General features: G+C 39.7%; 1 protein-coding gene across 30 annotated transcripts in view; it reads right to left on the bottom strand.

The window, feature by feature from the left end:
- Positions 1 to 2,387: 2,387 nt before the first annotated feature.
- The window catches only part of celf2 (cugbp, Elav-like family member 2), a 226,893-nt gene continuing 206,310 nt past the window's right edge, over positions 2,388 to 22,970 (bottom strand). For 4 of the 30 annotated variants that reach the window (XM_061714671.1, XM_061714677.1, XM_061714673.1 and 1 more), the window contains 6 exons: positions 19,875 to 20,009; positions 16,977 to 17,186; positions 13,346 to 13,525; positions 11,834 to 11,977; positions 9,007 to 9,179; positions 2,388 to 7,032 (listed from right to left, as the gene is read on the bottom strand). In XM_061714671.1, the coding sequence (XP_061570655.1) occupies positions 9,052 to 9,179; positions 11,834 to 11,977; positions 13,346 to 13,525; positions 16,977 to 17,186; positions 19,875 to 20,009 (797 nt within the window). In that variant the 3' untranslated portion in view covers positions 2,388 to 7,032; positions 9,007 to 9,051. Of the gene's footprint in view, positions 7,033 to 9,006; positions 9,180 to 11,833; positions 11,978 to 13,345; positions 13,544 to 16,976; positions 17,187 to 19,874; positions 20,010 to 22,970 lie in introns of all 30 variants that reach the window. The other 26 variants (XM_061714675.1, XM_061714685.1, XM_061714688.1 and 23 more) reach the window with 12 other exon arrangements.

The raw sequence follows: 22,970 nt of genomic DNA, 5'->3' as shown, positions 1-22,970 counted from the left end.
TCAATATTTAATATCATTCTTGGTGGACTGGTGCAGTGATGAAAGGATTAGCTGCCATAATGTGCCAAAGAGCACGTAACACAAGAGCAAGGTGAATATTTGCAATGTGAGGATTTAAAGATAAAAACTGCAGAGCTTCGCTTAAAGAACTGCTTTGAAGGGATCTGCAGATTGATTTATTGGACAAATCTTGCACTCCCATTTTTTAAATTTTCACAAGCAGCCAGCTCCTCCAATTTCTCAAGAACTTCAGTGCTAAACACCTCTCAGTAAGTGGAGTAAATACAAAACAAAAGCAAAAAATCCCAAACACATTTCATTCAACCTCTTTAGTATCTGTGAAAGTAAGGTGAAACCTTTGACCTTTGACTTCTCTTTCCTCTCTCTCTTTCTCTCTCTCTATTGGGGATGCAGTTGTGACGGTGAGACATTACGGGAGTGGACTGGACACAGAGTGGACATACAGTGGACAGGTCTCGCCCAGGACAGCGCACAGCACGGGGAGGAGGACAGCGTGGGCCGATTCCTCGTTACAGAATGTTCACAGAAGCCAATAAAAGGTTAGATCAGAGCCTGCCATCGTACCGACGACCAGTCCCGTCACAAGAGCACATCTGTACACATTTGGAAAGTCCTCAGCTGGATGACAGTGAGTAAAGATGTTTTATAAATGCAAAAAGGATCACACTTGGAGTATTATCGAGCATTTTGGGAAATAAGTTGTTCAAGCATAGAGAGCAACATAAATGAAAACTCCAGTTTGACTGAGTTGAACAAAAGCCACTGACCTGAGCAGTAATGCTCATACATTTACACATTTGTTTTTGCACATTTATGGTGGGATAGGGCCAAGAGCAGTGGCTTTCTGATCTCTGAACCTCTTCTCTTGCATTCAGACTTCACAGGCTGCAAACACAAAACAGCTCCAAGCAGATATCTGGAACTTGAATAAAAGTAGACTCTATTCATATTTGTCTGGCTCTTCTGACTTCGGACTGCTAGGAATGCTACTGCAAAAATCAGATGTTCCTGTATGAAAATCAGAAAGAGTCTCCGACCGGTGTCAATTATATCCACTTTTAGTTGCTATGGTTACTAGCCTGATTTAATCGTCAGGGTTTCACTTATCCAGTTTTTTTTAAAGCACTGACAAAGCACAGCAGAGAGGGAGGGGCTTAAATGTATATTTTCACATTTTCTGCACCAAAATTATAACAATGTGTAACAATGTTTCACCAGAAATCATGAAAATTGTGTAATTGTGTAATATTTCAATGTAGTAAATTCCTTAACTTGACAAAGGAAAACCTTTAAGGGATTCTTGCCTTAAGTGAGTCCTCAATATAGGGAGGTATCATTTTTTAATTATAAAATGTGCTGTAATGAGTTTTGGATGTTGTCTGAAGGCCTAGTCCTGGTGAAAACTGCAAAATGTTGCAAAGTTGTATCTAAAAAAGTTTAGTAACCTCCCATTACAAAATGAATGAAGGAGCAGGCGCTGAGTCTGCAAGGAGGTTTGGCTGGTTTACTAAAAGACATGAAACCACATAAGCAATAATAAAGAACCGTAACAGTATTAACCACTAGAGGCTGACTCTAAAAAGATCTGAAAGGCTTCAACTGACTACAGTACGTTTCAAAAAGAAACAACTTCTCATACAACAGCAAACTTTACTTAAAGCCCCAGCTCAAACCTATCGATGATGTCACAGTGACATCATCATCATCCGTTACAGTCTGTAGCTGCGATGGAGTATGCCAACCGTCGTAGCTAAAGATTTTTTTACCGTTTCACTTGAACATGCGTGTTGATGTTTTTTTTTGTTTCATAGTTTCCTATTACGTTCAACAATCATGCAACAAAAACATCCCACAAGTCAAACAATCAAGACTGAGATCCGTATTTCCCAAAATGTCAAATTTTTCCAAGTTTAAAAAAAGAAAAGAAAAAGGGGTTTCAATTTTTTTTTTTTTTAACATCCAGCTTATGTGCTTTTTACTGTTCATCTCCTGTAAAATCTGGAATTACAGGACCCTTTTGGTTGATGACTTGAATTTATTGACTGTCGCGCAGCAACTTGGGCTACACAGTAATATACATGCAAACACCTCGATGTATATTTACTATGTTTAGTGAGAACAGCATAGTGAGTTGTCATTGGGGATGGAATCAACTTTTACTATGTGGTCAAAACAAAACAAAACAAAAAAAGAGATGAACACGAGAGGAAAAGATAGAATAAGAGAGAGAGAGAGAGAGAGAGGCAGAGGGGGAGAGAGAGAGAGGCAGAGAAAGAGAGAAAATCCAGAGAATGGCAGGAGGAGGTCGTGAAACAGTACAACATCAGACAGCCACTGTAACATAACAACACAGAGAGAGACGCGTATTAGGAAAAATGGTTTAATATAGGAGACAGAAGCAAAAAACTGCATCACACAAGAACATACGTTTACAAAAATAATTCTGACTGCTTCAGCTACACAGTTAGTTCACAGAGAAGGACAGAGAAACCGGAAAAATCTAAACAGCTAAAAGCAAAAAGTTTCTAATTAGTTGATATCTTTATGAAACTAATACATTAATCCACTGAAGGTGACTAAATATTTCTATTCCTTCTTTTTCTATAATTGTCTTATCGTGTAGACGGCACAATACAGAAGTGAAATGAAACTTACCGCTGTTGTATAGACAAACTGACTAGAACTATTTATAAGGCAAAAAAAAGAGGAAAAGTCTGACACTCACCTACTCTCTGGTTTTTTAAGGAAAAATAAAAGAACTAAAGAACGAAAAAATGAAAGAAACAACAACACTCAAGTGAGGAAAAAGAAGTGAAAGAAATAAAGCCAAAGATCTTCTAGAAAATCTTATATCAAAAGCCAACTTTCTTGATGCCAGCTAGAAATCAAACTCGGGGACCAGTCAGGGTCAGGCCACACCACCAGGCCAGACAGGGTTTTTTCTAAGATTTTTTTTTGTTGTATCCTTTAATCTCCAGTATAAAAAGTTCCACTGGTACAAAATGCATAAGTACAATCAGTTGTAGAAATAGGAAAGCCTGCATTTTTTGTACTTTTTAAATCCCATCCAGTGACAGATTTCGAAGTGTTGTCAAACAAACATACATCACGCTTACAGGATCCACTGAAATGCATTGACTTTGGCTTCTCTCAAGACAATAACTTTGAAACTACTGAAAACCTTTCTGAGAGTTAAAAGAAACAAAAGCAACAACAGCAACAACAAAAATCGGATCATTTCTACGGACAACAAGCTCTTTTTTACGCCACAGAAAGAGAAAAACACACAAAACGTTTCTTTCCTCAAAAAACTTGACAAAAGCCATAATGCAAAGAAACGACAAGTTAGATTTTTTTTTTTCCTTTCAAATTTCATTATTTTGATAAATAGCACTTAGATAATTAAGAGAGAAGGAGAACAGAGAAGTGAACAGTGACAAGATAGAAAGATTACAACGAGCATCGGCGATGACAGCCCCTGAGGTGAGCCGCTCCACAGAAACTCTGCCTCCACGACCCTCTTGTGCTTCGACATTAACACAAAGACGAGATGCTTCACGTGAGACTGTGCAACGTCGGGCTGTGTGCAAGTCGGTGCAATTTGGCAATTGGCGACGTGATATTGGGGACAGGTGAAATGTTTTGCGATAACACAGGCAAGCTGGCGGTGCGCGTTGATTTGAACGACAGAATGTGTTGCGCCTCCAAACGTAAAGAAATGTGCTGGAGTGAGGTGAGGGTGTGAAATGTGCAGCTGTAGCTCTCCGATCCAAAACCCCCTGCACACGCGCTGGTCAGTCAGTGGGACTCTCCAGCTGCCACACAGGTAGTTATGGCTGTTTTTGGCTCATGTGCGTACAAAAAACCCCAAATAAAGTCTGCTTGCCTCCCTCCATGAGATCAGATAAAGCTTGGGTTTTGGTCTTTGAGAGGATATCACGAAAGCTGTATTACCTTCAGCTCAGCTCTGGCTGTTATTTTGCCAGTGAGGACCAGCGGATGTGCTCTCCTCATCCTCTCCAGCCCAGAGATGCTTTATTTCCCCTGTCACTATTCCAATAAGGCATCTCCCTGCTCCTGATAACACTCGTTAAGCTGGGAGACAACAACCGAGAAACAAGAAGCAGAGCGGCATCCTTCAAACCTTTCATTCCCCCCCGTCTTTCTGGTGTGGCCGAGTGGATGAGCTGATGGAAAAGTGAAACCCAGACAAGAGGGAGGTTCACTGGAGACAAAAGGGAACCCAGAGTTGGCACACATCACTGACTGACAACATCTTCTCGTCTTGGAATACTGGTACGATGCTCCCTGGTTAAGGCGACTGGTGAGCTTCTGTAGAAAATAATGCTGCCTCTTTTTTTTTTTCTTCTTTTTTTTTAATAATTTTTTTTTTGCAGACCGTAAACTAGGCTTTCAGGGAGTGGGAGCGGGGGGCAGTTGGATAGACTTGACAACAGTGTGCCATGTAAACGGCTCGACTATGAGAGAGTCGGAAACACACTTTGGCATCTACACGTGATTTTGGCCCACTACAACACAAGACTTACACACGGAGAAGTCTGACAACCACTCATTTAGAAAAAAAAGAGAAACAAAAAACACGAGAAAAAGAGATAAGTTCAGCTGCGAAAAATCCAGACCGTCCCGCCTGCGTCCTCTGACTGTCCGACGACGACGACGTGTGCTTTTTCCTTAAAAGATCGAGGCTGAGTGAGCTAGTCTTGCCCTGTGCTTACATCATGAAAGCAAACGCCCGTGTACACAACAGTAATGATCCTCGCAGTCAGAAACAAACGGCAGCGACGCTGAGCTGTTTTAAACCGAACAAAAAAGGGATAAGGAGAGGATTTGGAGAAATAAGGCTTTGCGTAGGACTCTCACCTCCATTTTTTTAATTTTTCCTCTTTCAGCTGTGGAGCAGGATGGAGAAAAAAAAAACAAAAACAAAACAAAAACCCCCCCAAATAACAACACATGCCGAAGTCTGACGTTTGTGTTTGTGCGTGCGAGATACTAATAGAAATAGAACAAGAGTGCAAAGATTAGTGGTAAGGCTTTGATGAATGAAACGGCTGTACAATGGCTAAAAGTATCCGAGTGTGAATTGTGTGCGTGTGTGTGTGTGTGTGTGTGTGTGTGTGTGTGTGTGTGTGTGTGTGCACGCACGCCGGCGGGTTGTAGCGGTTGCTGAAGAGACTTTCACACTCAGGGGCTCTCATGCACAATAACAAAGTAAACTGTGAGGTCTGCACGAGAGTGTATGTGTGTGTCCGTGTTCGTGTGTGTGTATAGATATATATTTATATATATATACTATATATATGACACATGGGCACTTTTTTTTGTTTTTTTTACATCTTTACAAAGAAAAAAGCAAACATGACATTTTCAGGCAACAAGACCACAGAATAGCAAGTTAACAAACTCTTTTTTAAATCTATATTTTAAATATGAGGGTTCCATACAAAACACTTATAATAAAATACCCATGTTATCAAATAATTTCACAAGAAATACACTGACGCGCTAGGCAGGAAGTACCTTCAGAATTTGGCACTAAACTCCACTGATCTTGTCTTTTTTTTCTTTATAAGACATTTTGCTGAACAACAAAACACATCTAAATATTGTTTCCCACGAAAGAAATAAAATTATAATGACATTGATGCTTCACAAGCTGACATTATATATATAGATATATTTATATTTATATATATATATATTTAGGAATTTTATATAGCTAATTAACCAACAAGAAATTTAGCAAATTGGGACTCCTTAAAAAAAGAAAATTAAAAAAACTAAGGAAAAAAAAAAACAAGTAACTGTTATAGTAATATGAAAGGCTTTGTCTATTGTTCAAGTAAACTGATTTTTTTAGTCTTCTCTTGAAAAACATGAGACATTTAAGACCGTTAGACTTGTGATGAAACCACAACTAAACTCACGAGAAGCACCGACGTTAACGCGGGTTACAGGTATCTTCGTATTTTTTTTTCCTCTATACATTTAAACAGTAGAAAATATAGGTCATTTCATCATGTGCATTTAAACCACGGATTGTCTATCTGTGAGTCAGTTCAGCAAAAGGTGACACAAGTAGGTAGCATTTCTCCCCCCCAAATAGGGCAAATGTCTTTTTTTATTTTTACCTTTAAACTACTCTAGAAAAAAGTGGTTCTATATATAGACTTTGAATGAGAAACAGAGCCACTTAAAATGGCCTTATCAAAAAACTTTACACTGCCTGAAAAATGTAAAAACCATTAGAGAGCTCTGAGAGAGTCTAATATTGATCAGTTTTTTATTCAAAACTGTTCGGAAGTAGTCTTATTTCTCAGAGAAACTGGCGCGGACTGCTTCTGGCCCTGTTCTTTAAATTTTTTTTTATCCACAACCAGAAGCAGGATGGCGCGCCAATTCCTGTAGTGAACTTTCAAGTTTACTATAAATGAAAAAGAAAAAAAAAACTGACAAAAAAAGAGGAAAAAAATGCAAGAAAACATACTGAATGGAAATCACTTTGCCACAGATTGTTGTTGTTTTTTTTCTCCAAAAAGAACACTTGTTTTTCCATAAAAATCTCAAGTCTTTTTTTTGTTTTTCTTATGAATGCAGCTTTATATCTTTTTCACATTAATTTTCTTACCCACGCCTCCCTATTCATCTCCCTCTGTGCCCAGAAATCCTTCCAGAAAACAGTTTCAAATGAGGTCACATGCAAAAAAAATCAACAAAACAACACAAAAAAAGAAAGAAAAAGTCATAAAAGTCCAAAAAAACCTAAAAGTTCAAAAGGTCAGTAGGCGGCGGAGGAGAAGAACCAGGTTATGATCAGGTGAGCTCGGAAAAGACATCAGAAAAAATAATGACGGGGGAGGAAGAGGAGGACGATGACACTTTTTTTTGGGTTTGGATTTTTGTTTTGTTTGAAGTTTTTTTTTGTTTTTTTGGACGCCACGGAGACATGCTAGGCAAACGATGAGCTAACAGGCATGGAGATGTGTTGTTCTAAAAGGGGGAAAGAAAAAAACAGGGGAGAGGAGAGAGTTACACACGGAGAGCTTGAGCACCACACCACAACAGCATTTTCTTATAAAAAAATATATCAGAAGAAACAACAACGAACAACAACACACAACAAACAACAATGCAAAGTGGAAACAGGAACACCACACACACTGATTTTAATAGCATTTTTTTTTAGCTTTGATTTTGTGTTTCTTTTTATACTATAAAATGATATCAATGTTATAGGTCTACACTAACAGGCAACAGCACACGATCACACGTACACAGAAAACAAGAGCACCCAAAGCTTATCCATCCGCTCCCAGATGGATGTGGTCATTTGGGAGACATTTTTTTTTTCTTTTGGAGGGAAGGAAAGGGGAGGAGTCTTAAGGTTTTGTTTTGTTTTAAAACTTTATACATCTTTGGAAGGGTGGGGGTAGGGGAGTTACGAACAAACAAACGGAAAAACAAAAAACGGAAACACGTGAAAGAAAAAAATGTGAAAAATGCAACGAAAAAAGTTAGACCTGGACAAGTGAAGAAGTAGTCTGACTACGGATGGAGAGCGGGGAGGAGGGATGGATGATGCACGGGTAAATAGATGAACAACACATAGAAGTGTGTTTGATTAAATCAATGAGGGAGGGGCGTTACGGTTCCAATGGCGGCGGAAGGTGTTTTTGCACTCGAAAAAAATAAAAAAAACAACAACAACAAAAAAAAAAAACAACCACAGGAGAATCCCACTCCACAAGACTTCTCCACAAGGGTCTACTTTAATAATACTGTATACTTAGAAGGAGTCCAATAACTTAATGATAGGCAATAAATAAAATCCTGTTTTCTTCTTCTGAGGCAGTAAAAATGTTGTATAAAAATAGAACTGCTTTTTTACAAATAAAATTTACAGGCCTGTGGCATTCTGCACTTTGAATTATTATTTTTTTTTAAATCTTTCAAACAAACGTCAAGTATTTTCAGTTAACCCCCGCAACCCATAAACTCTTCTATTAGTAGTATCATTATAGCCTTCATCAAATTCTGGATGGTGTTTTAAAATTTTCTATACGCTGTTGTATCTCTTTCAGAACAGAGACCAATGTGATCTGACCCCGAAAGTAGTAGGTTTTTTTTTTGTTTTTTTTTTTTTAGTTCTGGAAAGAAAAAAAAAAAATCACAAATTATAAGATGTAGCTGGAATGTGTGTTTGTTGTCTTCTTTTTCTGGAGGTAGTGTGTAACTGTATGGGAGATACACTCTACCGCAGGCTGATTTTTCTGTAACGAGGCCACTAACGTTTCGTAGCCTTTGCTCCCGGGTTGCCAGCAGGCGTAGAGGAGTTTTGGAGAAGCAGCGGCGGCCTGCAACCAACACCGCGGAGGTCAAAGGACGTGTGTGCATATCGGTGTTGGGAAAGGAAAAAAAAAAGAAAAAAAAGAAAAAGAAACAAACTCTCAGCCAGGCCTCGGCTTCACAAAGAGAGAGGGGGAAAGGAAACATAATATTTCAAAAAAATTCATGGCTCCTTTTACTTCATCTTTGTTCTGACTGTCACGAGTCCTCAAAAGTGTATAAATAATTACTGAGAAAGAGGAAAAAAAAAAACTTGCCAAAAAAAAAAAAAACGCTACCTATGATAGCTACTACCTTCCATCATTAAAAAAATGAAAAAAAGAAAAAAATTGCACAAAATAATGGTGGTAATGGAAGTGTTTATGTGTGTCAAAAAACGTAATAAATAATACTTGAAAGCCAACATAAAAATCTTCAAGAAAGATATTAAAAAAACCAACAAAAGAAACCAAAACATTGACGTGTTTCCCTCAGGGTGGTTGTAGGTCGTCTCCCCTCCTTCCCACGTCCCTCCCTTCAACCCGACCCTCCCCGAGTCCCTGTGTAAAGAAGTCGTGGCTCGGTTTCTTTTTCTTTTTTAAATCAAGTTTTGTTATTTTTGTGGGGAGGGAGACTTACCCTAGCAGTGCTAACAGGGGGAGCAGATAGACCCTAGTGCTAAGATCAGTACGGTTTGCTGTCGTTCTTGGAGCGCTTCAGTTGCACCTTCAGCCGCTTCATGCCGATCTGGAAGCCGTTCATGGCCTGGATGGCTGCCTGTGCCGACACTGGATTGTCGTAGCTGACGAAGCCTGCAGGGACAGTCGACACCACGGACACGTCAAAGTTATGGATAAACGGGTGTAAAGCTTTGTATGCATCATTACAAAAATACAAGAATAAAAGTTTTCATGCTGTATGTAGACAGCTTTTACCCACAGTTAAATATTTCTTGGTACATCTTCAACGATCGGATAACCATACGGGAAAATAAATGAGTAGAAAAGGACTTTAGAAGAAACATAGCCAACATATTTGGTATTTGTTTCAAATATCCTGTATTTCCTGAAACATTTGCTGAGCTGATGCTAGAATACGGCACAGGGACCTGTACATCACATCACACCGTCGATGCCTCTCAGTCTGATTTTCGAAGGCTCTCGGACTCATTTTAATGGAGTGTGTTGTGTTTAAGATTTCTGCCGTCTTCCAAAAAGCCCTCCCTGCGCACACTTCACTTCCCGATGTAATATTTACAATTTAAACTGACAGTAAACGCTTGTCTCACTGCTTCTCATCCACCCTCACATTCCGTCTGCTACTCGTCATCCTGACAAGCAATAGTCATGTTTTTGCGCTCTGCTTTTCAGGAACAGGGTTTGATTCGTTTCAGTTTCTCTCTGCTCCTACATGTCTGGGATGTGCATCAAATCACCTGCTGTTCTGGCCTATTTGTGACTACCGTAGGAGCATTTATATCAGCTCTGTTATATCGCCATAAAATACAATAAAGAAACCTGAACAGAGCCGTAATTTTGATATATATATATATATATATATATATATATATATATATATATATATATATATATATATTTGTAATTGAAGATTAAGAAGATGGAGTCAAAGAGTTGTGATGGAGAAATATGAAGAGATATTTTTACTTCAGAGTAAATTAGAAGAACCTTTACTGATTAATTTATTGCCAGATTAATGATAAACATTAAATAAACACAAGATAAACATTTTCGTGTTCACAAATTAACTTTATATTAAGGTATCATAAATACTTTGAGGCATATATGCCTTTTACTAATTCTGACTGAATTATTGAATGAATCTGACTGAATTATTTTTCAAAGATCAAGTATTGAGTGAAGTTGAGTTGACTGAAGTCCAAAACTAATAATTCCTATAACTAATAAATAACATGGACATGGCATTTAGCTCTGCTAGTTCCTTTTGTGTACTTGGTATGTACTCACGTAGCACGGCGTAGGATTATAAATTTGCAATAAAGTTTTTTCTTTTGATTTGACAGGTATTGCACTCAAGAAGGTAATTTTATTGCAAGTACATATGTGATTGAAATTTCAATCTTTAAGTTTTTATTGATCTTTTGGGGAAAAAGATGTGGCAGCAAGACTGAATTGGGGCAAGAATTTAAGCAACTACGAGGGGAAAGATTTGGAAAAATGTATAAAATATATGAATGTGATAGAAATGCATTTAAAAGGAAAAAAAACTAGGGCAATAAAAGAGGAAAATAAAAATCAAGGAAAATGAATGATGAAGTGCTTTTATTTATTTAGAGACCGCTCAAATAAAATAGTCATGCCATGATGGAAAGATTAAAGCTCTTTATATAAAAAAAATAATAAGCAAACTGCATTTCACTTGCAATAAAGTTTCACTCTTAACTTAATGCAAACCTGTTTGTTGTGTTTGGTGAACATTTGGCTCGTTTACTTTGATCATTTCCTTTACCCTTATTTTCAATTCTGTTAGTAGCATAATTTGACTATTCTCTACTGTCTTAATTTAATGGTTTGAAAGTCTGCACCAGACACTACATGTGTTTTTGCATGAAGCTGATCCATGCATTTCTTTATCTACACATGTACAAAACTAGTGTGCTTTGAATACATTAGAATTTCAATAATTAGTGAATCCCTTTGCATTTGTAACATTGTTATGTCATTATGCACATGTTCTATAAACAGAATGGAAAACTGCTGAAATTAGCTTTTATCATTGCTGTAGTTTGTTTTCATCTATCAAAGTAGAAATGCATTTCCCAGCGCTGAACATTAGGAAGAATAATCTGTATTGTAAAGCAAAATAATGAGCCTTTGTGGAAACAAGGTGCTCAGAGTAATTACACTGAGCTGTTACTCCACAGTCACTGGTTCTCGTATCATAGAAAAATTTAAATGCTTTCTGGATTCACCCGGATAGAGATGCTCCTGTTCTCATCAGGGCATTTTGTTATGAAAGATGTGCACGTATACCACATACAACACCAGACCTGACTAATACGTAGGTTCTAAATGAATTGCAGGATAAAATTCCCTCACTCTGACAAATGCTTAATTTTGTATAATTTAAAACAGCATGATTATTTCATTTAACTGATTAAATAAAACTGGTAAAAATCTACATTTTTAATTTCAAATGAGCACGTTATAATGGCATTCAAGCACCTGGCTGGTTTTAGAGCTCAGCGTTTATTTGTTTGTGTCGATTTCACGGTCAACAATTTTAAAAGTCTCATCTTTTAAGTGGATCCCTGTATGTATTTATCAAAGGAACTATGGTAACGCCATTGATCTTTCACCTTCATGGACGGTATCTTTTAATCTAGAGCCTCTCAGACACATTCAGTCAAGACAAATAGAGAGATGCAAGCTTTTGTGAGCGTTTCCCAGTCGGGAAGCTCACGCCGCTGCCTGCAATGGCGCCATACCGAAGCACTTGCTAAGGTTTGTCTGTTTGTCGATGAAGACTTTGGCTGAGACGACGTTTCCGAAAGGCATGAACATCTGCAGTATGTCCTGGTCTCCAAACTCCTGGGGCAGGTGGTAGATGAAGAGGTTGGCGCCTTCAGGACCTGGCGGGATGGTAATGCAGAGCAGATATCAAGTCAGAATGGCTTTTCTTTTGCACAACTGCAAGAGAGGGAGCACTGCACTGTGGAGACGGGCACTGCAGTGCTGTCGTCATAGGAACGGCGCTCAAGCAGACTGCTTAGTACAATGTCCCGTGACCTTGGGTCTGCTTCTCCTTTTAAACAAAATGAAAATTCAACAAAGATGAAAGCTTTCGGTTGTATTTAATGATGATATTTTGGCTCTGCATGAATAAAATAAGTTCGCCATTCTGATTTACTATTTTTTGTTTATTCATGCCGTCGGCCGCATGTCGTCTCTTTTAAGAGGGGCCACAGGTTGCACATTCACACTCCTCCCTTCACACAGCGTACATATAATTGAAATGAAGCCCGATATTTGTAACAGGTCAGACCTCTGAGAATCATTTACTATGAATTTTACAGATAAATGGAGCTACGAGGGAGCACGATATTTGGCAAGTCTCAGTTTCTCTGCAGAGCTTTGAACTCTTGGATGGACTGTCAAAGAAAGACAGTTTCTTTACAAATTCATCTAGGCGGGAAACAGAGATGAGAGGTGCATAAACAAACAGCACGCTGCTCTGTTTGTTTTACTAGATATTTCATCATCTGGTTTGTATTGAGCTTTGTCGTCTGTGGCTTTTGGGCAAATTTAACTCCAGGATTATTTCTTTCCGCAGCATTGACCATTGTAACAGTTTCCATTCAGCAAATTTAAAAAAATATTTTAACTTAAAACTAAAACTGAATTAACCATTCTGTCTAGGCTGGCAACGTTTTTCTTTCCTTTTCTTTTTCAAAAGGGACATTTTAATGACCATAGAATATGAAATATAAAAGACGCTTTTAATTTTTGGTTGTATATGTTAACACCCCACCCCTCCAGCATATTTATTCATAATATTTAAAACTAACAAAGAAAAACAGTCTAATTTAAACAATTTGGCATCTAAATAATGAAAAAACTTGAATTTGTTAAAACCTATTTTTTCTGGCACCATGTTACAATGTTTTGTAAAAATCTAAATGAATCTTTAAAGTTTCCCTGAATTTGAGTTTATTTATACATTTTGCATACTGCATACCAGCCGGTGGCTTCTACTTCCTATTACGAGATCCATTTTCTAAACAATTGCCAGAAACATAACATTTTATCTAGATATTACACTACTGTGGATGCATTTTGTAACCTTGATGCTAGCTTTAAGCGTTCACTCTGAACTTAAATTCTAGTCTAACATGTGAATCCTGCAGGAGAGGCTGATAAAAGTTTCTTTTGGGGAGGAAAAAAATCCATCTCTTGCTGAGCAGCACTGATGTGCAGACACACAAGCCCAGGCTACTGACCCTCCTTCTGGCTGCCGGCAGCCCCTTGCTGCTGCAGCAGAGACTGGCTGTAGAGGGTGGGCAGCGCTGCAGCGGCATACTGCTGGATCCCTGAGTAAGCCTGCGTCAGCGCGTCCATAGTGCCTGCAGTCCCGTTGGTGAGCCCTGCGCCGCCCAGGCCTCCGTTTAGAGCCGCCATACCTGAGAGCATTTGAGCAACTTTACATAAAACCCAACAATAAAGAAAGAAGAATGCACTTACTCATTAGCGCTCCCATTGAAGGTTGTGTTTATAACCACACATACACACACAAATACACACTCCGACAATAACAGAGACAGTACATATGTCGTGACAAACACCACAAAGGACACATCAATACCACGTCAACAAAAGACCACGGGCAACACATCACAGGACACACAAAATTTTAATTTACACAGATCAGAGAGTCGTATGAGTGTAGCTGATGACAGCCAGAGCTGCGCAGGAATCTAAGAGTAAAAAGCACACAGCGCTGCATGCACACACACGAAAACACAGTGGACGCCATATAAATAACAAAACCCACAAAGTTTGTGGGACAACACACTGTGTGACAGGCAAAAATCGTGGAGGACTTTAATCTTTTATCTTTACTGTTGGCTTTCACTAAAAGGCTACTCTTTAAATGGCTGATTTGAAGACAAAAATTGATTTTTGGTTCTTAAAATGCATCACGTTTTTTTTACCCTTTAAAGCCTGACATATGAAATAACACAAACAATCAAAAAATGTCAATGACAAATGGCAAAAATTTCTCATTTGTGTTAATAAGATTAGATATAAATTGTGTTACCGGTAATTATATATTGGAATCAAAAACACTTCAAATTTTAATAATAATTTTCTTATCATCATAAGAACCTAACTTAAATGTATGTATTTTTCTTTCTTTCTTTCTTTTTTTTTAAATAGTTTTTTTGGTTTGTATGAAACTTTTTTCCCTTTTTGATTAAGAGGATGCTACAAAGGTCTCTGAGAATCATGTTCATTATAGGGTTGATGTGAAGCTATAATACACTGCAAATTGTTTTTTTACTGTTTTGGTAGTTTTTAGAGTTCCAGTCAAGAAAAGGTTTCGCACCCCATGGACAAAGTTTTGCGTAAAATATGAACATTTAGATTTACTGAATATCATGCTTATTTTGAGGGGCTGTTTTTGCAGTGTAATGACTAAAACTTGCAGAGTCTGGAATGATATTTGTGTCCAACAGAACATAAATAAACTTGCTGGCAATGTGAGTAAATATGGCTATAAAATGGATACTAAAATAAATCAAGTCGGTTAAAAAGAGAGAAATGAAGTCATGTAGTTCAATATTTGTTAAACAAAAATGCTGCATTTATTGGTTTTGGCTGACTTCTGTCTTCTAAAGCCACATTCACCAGCATCCTTTTCTATTCAATCTCTTACAAAGAAATAAAAAAAGACCCCTGAACTGAATATGAGAGTATAACAATAATATCCACTTAATTTGTTCATTATGTTCTATATTTAAGGAAATACTGCACAAATGTTTTTGTTTCAGCAGCTGTTTATTGATTTAATAATAGTTGATTAAGGCATTTCTACATGTAGATGCCTTTGATATCTGTCGTGCCCACTCTTAATATACAATCCTTGTACAGATTAATATTTAAAATGCCGGTCTTGAGACTTGTTATGATTAAACGGTTAGAACATTTAAGAGCTGGAATTACTTGAAGACATAACGTGAGATTTGCTTACTGCACGAGAATCTACATTTTCTCTCGAGCACAAACATGTTAAGATGCAGACAAAGTGTCATTTTTGCATTTTAGCTTTCCGGACGGACAAGTCAGATGGTAATTAGCTATCTGCCGTGATTATCGCTGCGTTTCCAGGCCGCAGCGCCTCTCTTTCACACTCGTGAAAAGCTTGGTGGTTGACTTTAAAAAGTGAAGTGAACGCAGCGGTAACACTCATTAGCTGCTTGTAACACCTTAATATCACAGTGGGGAGGAGGGGGGGGGGGACTTGTCCGAGGAGGGGGCTGAGAAGGCGTCCTGTCGTCTCACCGTCAGACGCAGCGAAATAAATTATCACTGCAGCGCTCTGGATTATAGGTCACTCATTTATTCCGGAATAATTGCACCGGTGACCTTTGCAATTCAATTAAGGCCGAGATGTGTCTAAATGAGGGCGGTCGGTGGCGGTGGGTGGGAGGACAGGGAGCGGGCACTAAGAGGAGCGCAGGGTGAGCAGGGACAAAATGGGATGCATAAGCGACCCGTTTCGTCTGAAATGACGAACATGTGTGCGCACATGTCCTGAGTTTCTGTACCTGTGTGCGCCGGAGTGAACGCGTGTGTGATTTACACGGCGGATACAGCTTCTCCAGCAGAGGAGCGGTAAAGGTCAGAGGAGAATAATGTGGTGGAAGAGGCCGACAGTACAAGATCTCTGCTGTCATAACAGCTCTGATTAAGATCCCAGCCCCGTCTCCTCGGAGGTCAGAGGCAGGACACACACACACACACACACACACACACACACACACACACACACACACACACACACACACACACACACACACACACACACACACACACACACACACACACACACACACACACACACACACACACACACACACACACACACACACAGCTTGACAGATGCCAGCACGCAGGACAGACGGTGCAGTCGATACAGTGCACATGTGTCGAGGAACACACACATGTGCTCCGGATCTGACCACAAGCTCCAGGAAGGCTGATAATAAGTAAAGAGTTAAACTTTTTTCTTGTAGCTGACCTGTAAATTTTTTTGTGTAATCATGAATCTAGCAGAGCTTTGGTCATTTTATCTGCTCTTATCTGTCATACAGAAACACCGGAGAAAGGATTCTGACAATTTTGTCTGATTTTTTGTTAGGTATTTTTGGACACAAAATGTTACTCTTGTATTTTTCACTGATTAAAATGTAATATTCTGCCTGATTTTGGCCCCAAAAACAGTCACAACAATGACACCATTCCAACATCATCCTAATAATACATTAGTTTTGTCAGGAAATTGAAAGGTTTTGTGATTATTTGGCAATAAAATAGAACAATTGTATAATGAAAGCTGAAATCATCGAATTTTAAAAAAACATAAAGGTCCAAGAAGTAATTTTAGATTAAAAAAAACGAATATTTAGTCTTTAGCAGTCATAAAATAACAGAACAACAAAAGCACACCAAACCACGCAACTACAACCAGGTCAGACATTGACGGTCGTGTGAGTTGGTGAGGGGCTCGCCAACTCTGCCACGACAGCACACAAGCACGCTTACAGCAAGCACAACCCACAACCAGGAAGCAGATGGGTGTATGGATAGATGGATGGATAAATGGATGAAATGTCTATTATTATTAACAATTTCAAGTCAAACTGAGGTGCAGAGAGACAACAGAAGGAACCAAACACTGCTTAAACTGGATTGGTGTTACTGTAATATACTGTACATTGTTTCAAAATATCTACTGATGGCAAAGTTGAACAAATGTAGTAATCATTTCTCAAACTTTCCTAGAGATGTCAAACTGAAATGGAGCGCCTTGTCTGGTAGTTGTGACTGTGTCTCTCTGCTCAGACTCACAGGCGGTGGTGGCGACGCTGCTGCTGGGTGTGGATGGTCGTTGGTGGAGGTGGAGTGGCTGATGGCAGGGTGAATACTCACTGTTGATGCTACCTGCTAGTGCATTTATGTTGTTCAGGCCCACAGTTGCGCCTGCCAGGCCCTGCAGGGTGCCCAGAGAGGTCAGAGAATTCATTGCTCCGGCGTTGGAGTTGGCTGTGGTGCCTGCTGCTGGGGGACCGGGGCGGGGGGTGGAGGGAGGGAGGGAGGGAGGGAGAGGGTAAAAGGAGAAAAACACAGGTAAAGATGGAGGTTAAGCAGAAAAGCAGAAGAGACAATAAAATGGGATGTGTTACACAAACATTTAGCAGAGGAGGTGGAGGCTTTCGGCCAGCTTGACAGGTGCTACATGTAGCAATTTAGCATCAGTAAACTCTCAACATTAAACTGTAGACAGCCTACACGAAAGTAAAATAAAACTATATATATAATAAATAAAATAAAAACGTCTTCAATTATCCCAAATTTGTATCTAGTTAGGAGAACTATGTATTGTGCATACACTATCAGACATGACTTAAGTGTTTTGAGGCTGAAGCTAAAGTGAAGCTTTGACAGCTTATCTGAAATTGCTTGGGTCAAGTGGCCATGACCAATTGTGGCCATGGCGGCTAAGTAATTCACTTGAGGGGCTGTGGGTTGGTTTCTGTAATGGACAACTGCATCAAAGTGTGCTTCATGGATTATAGCCTTTAGCCAGTCCTTGACAGCAGCCACCTGAAAAATAGTCAAACATTTTGATTTTTCATTGAAACAAAGCAGTCCAGTAATGAAGCCTGGTCGAATTAGAGCGAGGAGGAGTAACATGGACGTTTTGGTCCTGCGTGGACTGTCATGGAGCGATAGCCCAGCCATGTCTTTTAATGCTGCAAGAGTTGAGTTGTATGCTTCTCTCTGCCCAGAGAGATATGCAGAAAATAACCACCGTTCCTCCAATGCAAACACAGTTAAAGGTTTTTTGAACGTTTATCTTCTTAGTTGAGTCAGTGTGACCGATGAAAGCTGGACATTTCTTTGACAAAAAGGCACCCAGGGTTCAAGGGAAACAGATACAGAGGAAACCAATTCCCCCGTCATTGCCAGCGCTCTAAATAGAATTTATGATGCTGCATCTCACTTGATTTGATTGTATGTTGATGCTTAAAAATATTACAAGTAGCACCTTTAATAAACAAGCTGTGGTGCCTCGACCTTACAACCCTTTTGAGCAAAAGTAGATGAAGATGAAAGCAGAATTCTGCATGTTTCATTAAAAATAAACAACAATAGCTATTTTTTTAAATAAAAAAGAGACATATGCAGTGACAAGCGCAAACAAATTCTCATCTGGGCTTTTTTTTTGTCATTTTGAATCATTTCTTTTTCTTTCTTTCATACAATAAGGTTAAATCACCTGTCTTCAAACACAATTTAGACATATTGTCACTGAAAACAACAAACAAATGAATCCAACACAGTGGACACGAACTCTCTTTCTCTCACACACACACTTGAACACACACGGATGTGCAGCTAACAAACTATGGTGTCAGTGGTGATGAGTGAGGTGGTGGGAAATGCAGTGCACGAAGCTGTCAATATAAAAAAAAATATTGAAATATATATATATATAGAGATGAAAACACAACAAAGATTGAATCTATTCATTTACCCTTCATCTCATCAAAGCATTGCCAACAAAGCAGGATTGCCGCTGAATATATTAAGAGATGGTTTGGCAAAGGGAGCATTATGTCAGCACATGGTGCAAAACAAAGACTCCGGCCTGTCTCCATGCAGAGCCGTCCACGTTTATCAGACCGGCGTGACGTTTTCAGTTTCACTGACACATGCAGTACAGCACCACTCATTCACACTCAGATGAGTGTGTACCATTCAAGGCTGGACTGACATTTACAGTCAGAAAGAGAGGAAGAGGCTGCGATAAAAGAGAGGGGGAATATGGAGAGAACGAACGAGGCAAGGAGGAGAGACAAGACAAGAACGGGCATTCTAAGTGGGATGGAACAGTGTTAAAGGAGGAAGAGTGGCGGCTGAGGGTGTGGAGGGGAAAGGTGTTTTTCATATTCATGCTCTGCTGGGAGTGTGCTGCTGGAGCGAGGACGAGTCGACATGGTGGTGGTGGTGGGGGGGGTGCGGATGATGGAGCAGAAACAGGAGAGCTTGTCAAAAGGAGGGCAGCAACGGGAGATGAGGGCAACGAGGAAGAACACAGGAAAAGGAGGAGGACGAGGGAGATGGGATGGAGCAACGTGAGGAGGAATGGCAGAGAGGAAATCTAAAAGGTGGTGATATTTAACCCGAGCCAGGTTCAGTCAACCCCGTGTTTTCAACAAGCACAGAAAAATAACCACGCAGACAGACCCCGTCCTCTGGGAAACAACGACTCTGCTGCTCTACACGGTCTCTAGAGCCGCTGAGTTGAGGCACGAACAAAGAAAACCACGGAAAAATCCAACACAAAAGTGCACGCAACTTGAACCTGCGGGAAACGTTTAAGCACAAGTCGCACATACATGCACACACATCTGCAGCGCGTGGATCACGGGGCGGGCATGGGGACACACGATGAGATGGTGAGGTGTTCAAGAAGTGGGAGGCGGCACATCGACAACAACATGGTCTTGCCATTGAGATGGAGGAGTGAAGAGACGGTGGATTCACACACCAGAGGAATGTGTCGGGGAGGAGGCCGACGACACCGATGATCGGGGTAATGAAGATGTTTCGGCAACCATGGCTGTTTGATGGGGTGACGACATTGGTAATGGTAATGGTGGAGGAGACCGGAGGCAGGCGCTGGGCACCCCCAACACACGGCGTCGGACCCCCCCCCAATCTGAGTGGCTGCGGGGTTACCTGGGCTGGCCAACGCTCCCAGGGAGGCGGCGTTGGAGGACAGGGGGTTTGCGGAGGAGGGGCTGGCTGAGTTTTGGGCCGCCGCCGCTGCTGCCGCTAAAGTGGCCAGGTTCTGCAACTGCAGAGCACTCATACCTGGAGAGAGGAGCCAGAGAGGGTGGTGTCAAACCTGGGGAGCGGCTGGATGGCCTGGCTGGACCGGGACAGTGCACCAGAGGACAGAACTGAAGCTCGGTGTCCAGAGGTAAACAGGAGTACCAGTGAAGCGCTTGGATTCCCCTTTACTTTTATACCTGGAAATAATCCATTCACTGTTTTCCTGCTTATTTTTTTAGACAGCTAGAAAATATTAGCAAAAGGAAAGAATCTGTAGAGTGTGAAGGTAAACATTACAGCAACTGATTTTGCTAATAAGTCCCAAGTGTGTCTAAATCAGTGAAAGCAGCTGTTCTGGTCTTAAGGCTTGGTGCTTTTCTCCAAGGCAGCGCTGCTCTGAAGGCAGAATTAAAGTGATTTAGGTCAACTCATATATTCTCTGTTTGAACAGCACAGTGCAGAGGCCTTGGAAACTACAGGGCGACACTAACCTCACTTAGATCTGTGGGCTTTCCAAGCATATTGAATTAAACTATGAATTCCTTCTTTGCATGTCTAATTTCGGCTTTTATAAATCAAAGTCTTAAAGGTTATGAAGACCTTCATTTTGACATTATTGGATCATAACTGGAGCCAGACTCAGAGATCAGATTTTTGAGGATGATTAAGATTTTAAGATCTGACATTTAAGATTTTTATGAATAGTTAGAAGATGACTGTTGGGCTAAGAATAAAAAACTATAGGAATGTATAGTTCCCTATTGTGAAAATGAACTCAAAATATTGTTCAACTAATCTTTTGCATATAAGTAGCAGTGTGTAACAGTCAAATGGGTCTACTGCTAAAAAATATTGTAAAAGTCATTAATTTGATTAGATTAATGAGGAATTCTAAGCCGCGTGTTATTGATACCGTAGAATAAACCTGTCGTATCAACATGAAGCACATATTCAATTTTACCCATCTACTGTGAGTGCATTGTGCAACTTTGCCTTAAAATTAAGTATTTCAAGAGACACAACCAGCTTATTTAAAAAGAACTTGACTGTCAGGAATGAATCCTTAAACATGACTTAGTTCCAGTGTTTATGATGTGCTGCCATCTACCTGTAAATCTGCAGATTGCAACCGACTGAGATGGAGGCAGCCTGATTTCTCCATGCTGGACTAAGCCCAGACATGGCTGACGGTGAGTGTGGGTGTATAAACTAACCACACATGCGACAGATAGTTATCAGTTTACTTTTCTTTTTTTTTTTTTTTTTTTTTTACATTTTCTATGCGCTTGACCCTCACAACACTAATTCACGTCAAATTTGACTTCTCACATTCGGGTAACATCTGTTCCATATGTGCTGTCACCACATCATATTTTCCAAAGGTAGCGTAATGATAAAGATCAAATGTGTCTGCCATCGGGAATATGCTGAAATAAACGGCTCATTATAAGTACATATATTATATAATGTATGTAAAATAATAGTCTTAATTCTATACAAATCTTCAATAACTAAAACATAGTTATAAATATTTGACCGCATTTCTAGAAAACCACCAGATCCCATTCCCCGGGAGGGAGGTTTATTTCAAAATCACTTTGTTATACAAATTACACTGAAACGATAAGGGCGCTCTAAATTAAACCTTTATATGAATAAAAATATAACACTTGCCGCTTGAAAGAGATAGTGCTTTAAGATATGAACACCCTTCAGTGTGTATATGTACGCTGGGCTCCAGTCATGATTTTGAATAATCCAAACTTTACATCTGATCCATTGAGACGTCATTGTATTTGATGACTCCTGCAGGCCGAACTCTTCTCGCTGTTAATTTTCTCTCTGACATCGGCGTACGGGCCGGTACTTCAGCCTAACTAATGACCAACAGCCCAGACCTCAAATATACTGAACCAGAGGCTATAAAACACTGTCTTAGTCCAATTCAACCTCGTACCTCACTTCCTGGACACGTGTGTGTTTATAAGTGTGTACATATAATGGTCTTACCACAGAGAGGCTTCCTCTGACTCATGAGCTTGTTAAAGTTGAAAGGGTGGTCGATGTGAGGTGTATGTGTCGTATATACAGTCTAAGTGTATATACAGTACCATGGGAATACACACTCTCTCACACACACATACAAAAAGACACAAACAAGACACCATGAAGAAGACCCATCTGTGAATGGTTTGAGGTTCCACACTCAGACAACCAAACTGAATACAGCCATTGACAACAGATGGCTGGATTCTTCACTTGGATTCACACTTCTGATTGGTAAATTTAATGTATTAAAAACGAAGAAGAAAAAAAAAAAAAGACAGAACAAGCTGCTGTTGTTCTGAGATTTTTGCGGCGCTGCAGCCAGAGAGTCTATGTGACTGTTCAGAACAAGACTTGCAGGGTGGGAAAACAATGCGTGTGTCCGTGTGTGTGCATGTGCTTGCAGAAACGAGCATGCACGTTCGTGTCTGCTCGTGTGTGCCTTCTTTACTCGTCTGTGCTACTCAGGAGCACGCCGCAGCCAAAACCAATCTTGTTTTCAGAGCGATTTTCTCCAATTTTCTGTCATTCATCAAAAGCTAAAATGGATTTCTATTTCTGCGCAAGGCGGGAATAAAAACAGCCATCACTCGATCACATTCTGCTAACACATGCTTAAAGATTGCGCTAATTCAGACAGTTTCTTTTATACATATGTACATATATATATATATATATATATATATATATATATATATATATATATATATATATATATATATATATGCCTGTATAAAGGCAGAAAATGCAGCAGGGTATGTAGACTTGAGAGAAGGCTGTCATTCATACCTCTTTATAGTAAGATTGTTATTAGATTCATTTCTCTCTCTAAAGGTTTGGAGCCTGGCTCAGAGGCAGCATTGCTCTGTGTAAACAATAAAAATAGACTTTCATTGTAGGGCCATCGCGCTGTATCTTATGGTGTCTTTTCTTTTTCCTCTCATCTGTCATCTC

Source organism: Cololabis saira, chromosome 23 (assembly GCF_033807715.1).
Source record: "Cololabis saira isolate AMF1-May2022 chromosome 23, fColSai1.1, whole genome shotgun sequence".
Taxonomy (NCBI): domain Eukaryota; kingdom Metazoa; phylum Chordata; class Actinopteri; order Beloniformes; family Belonidae; genus Cololabis; species Cololabis saira.
This window is presented reverse-complemented; position numbering and strand designations above follow the sequence as displayed.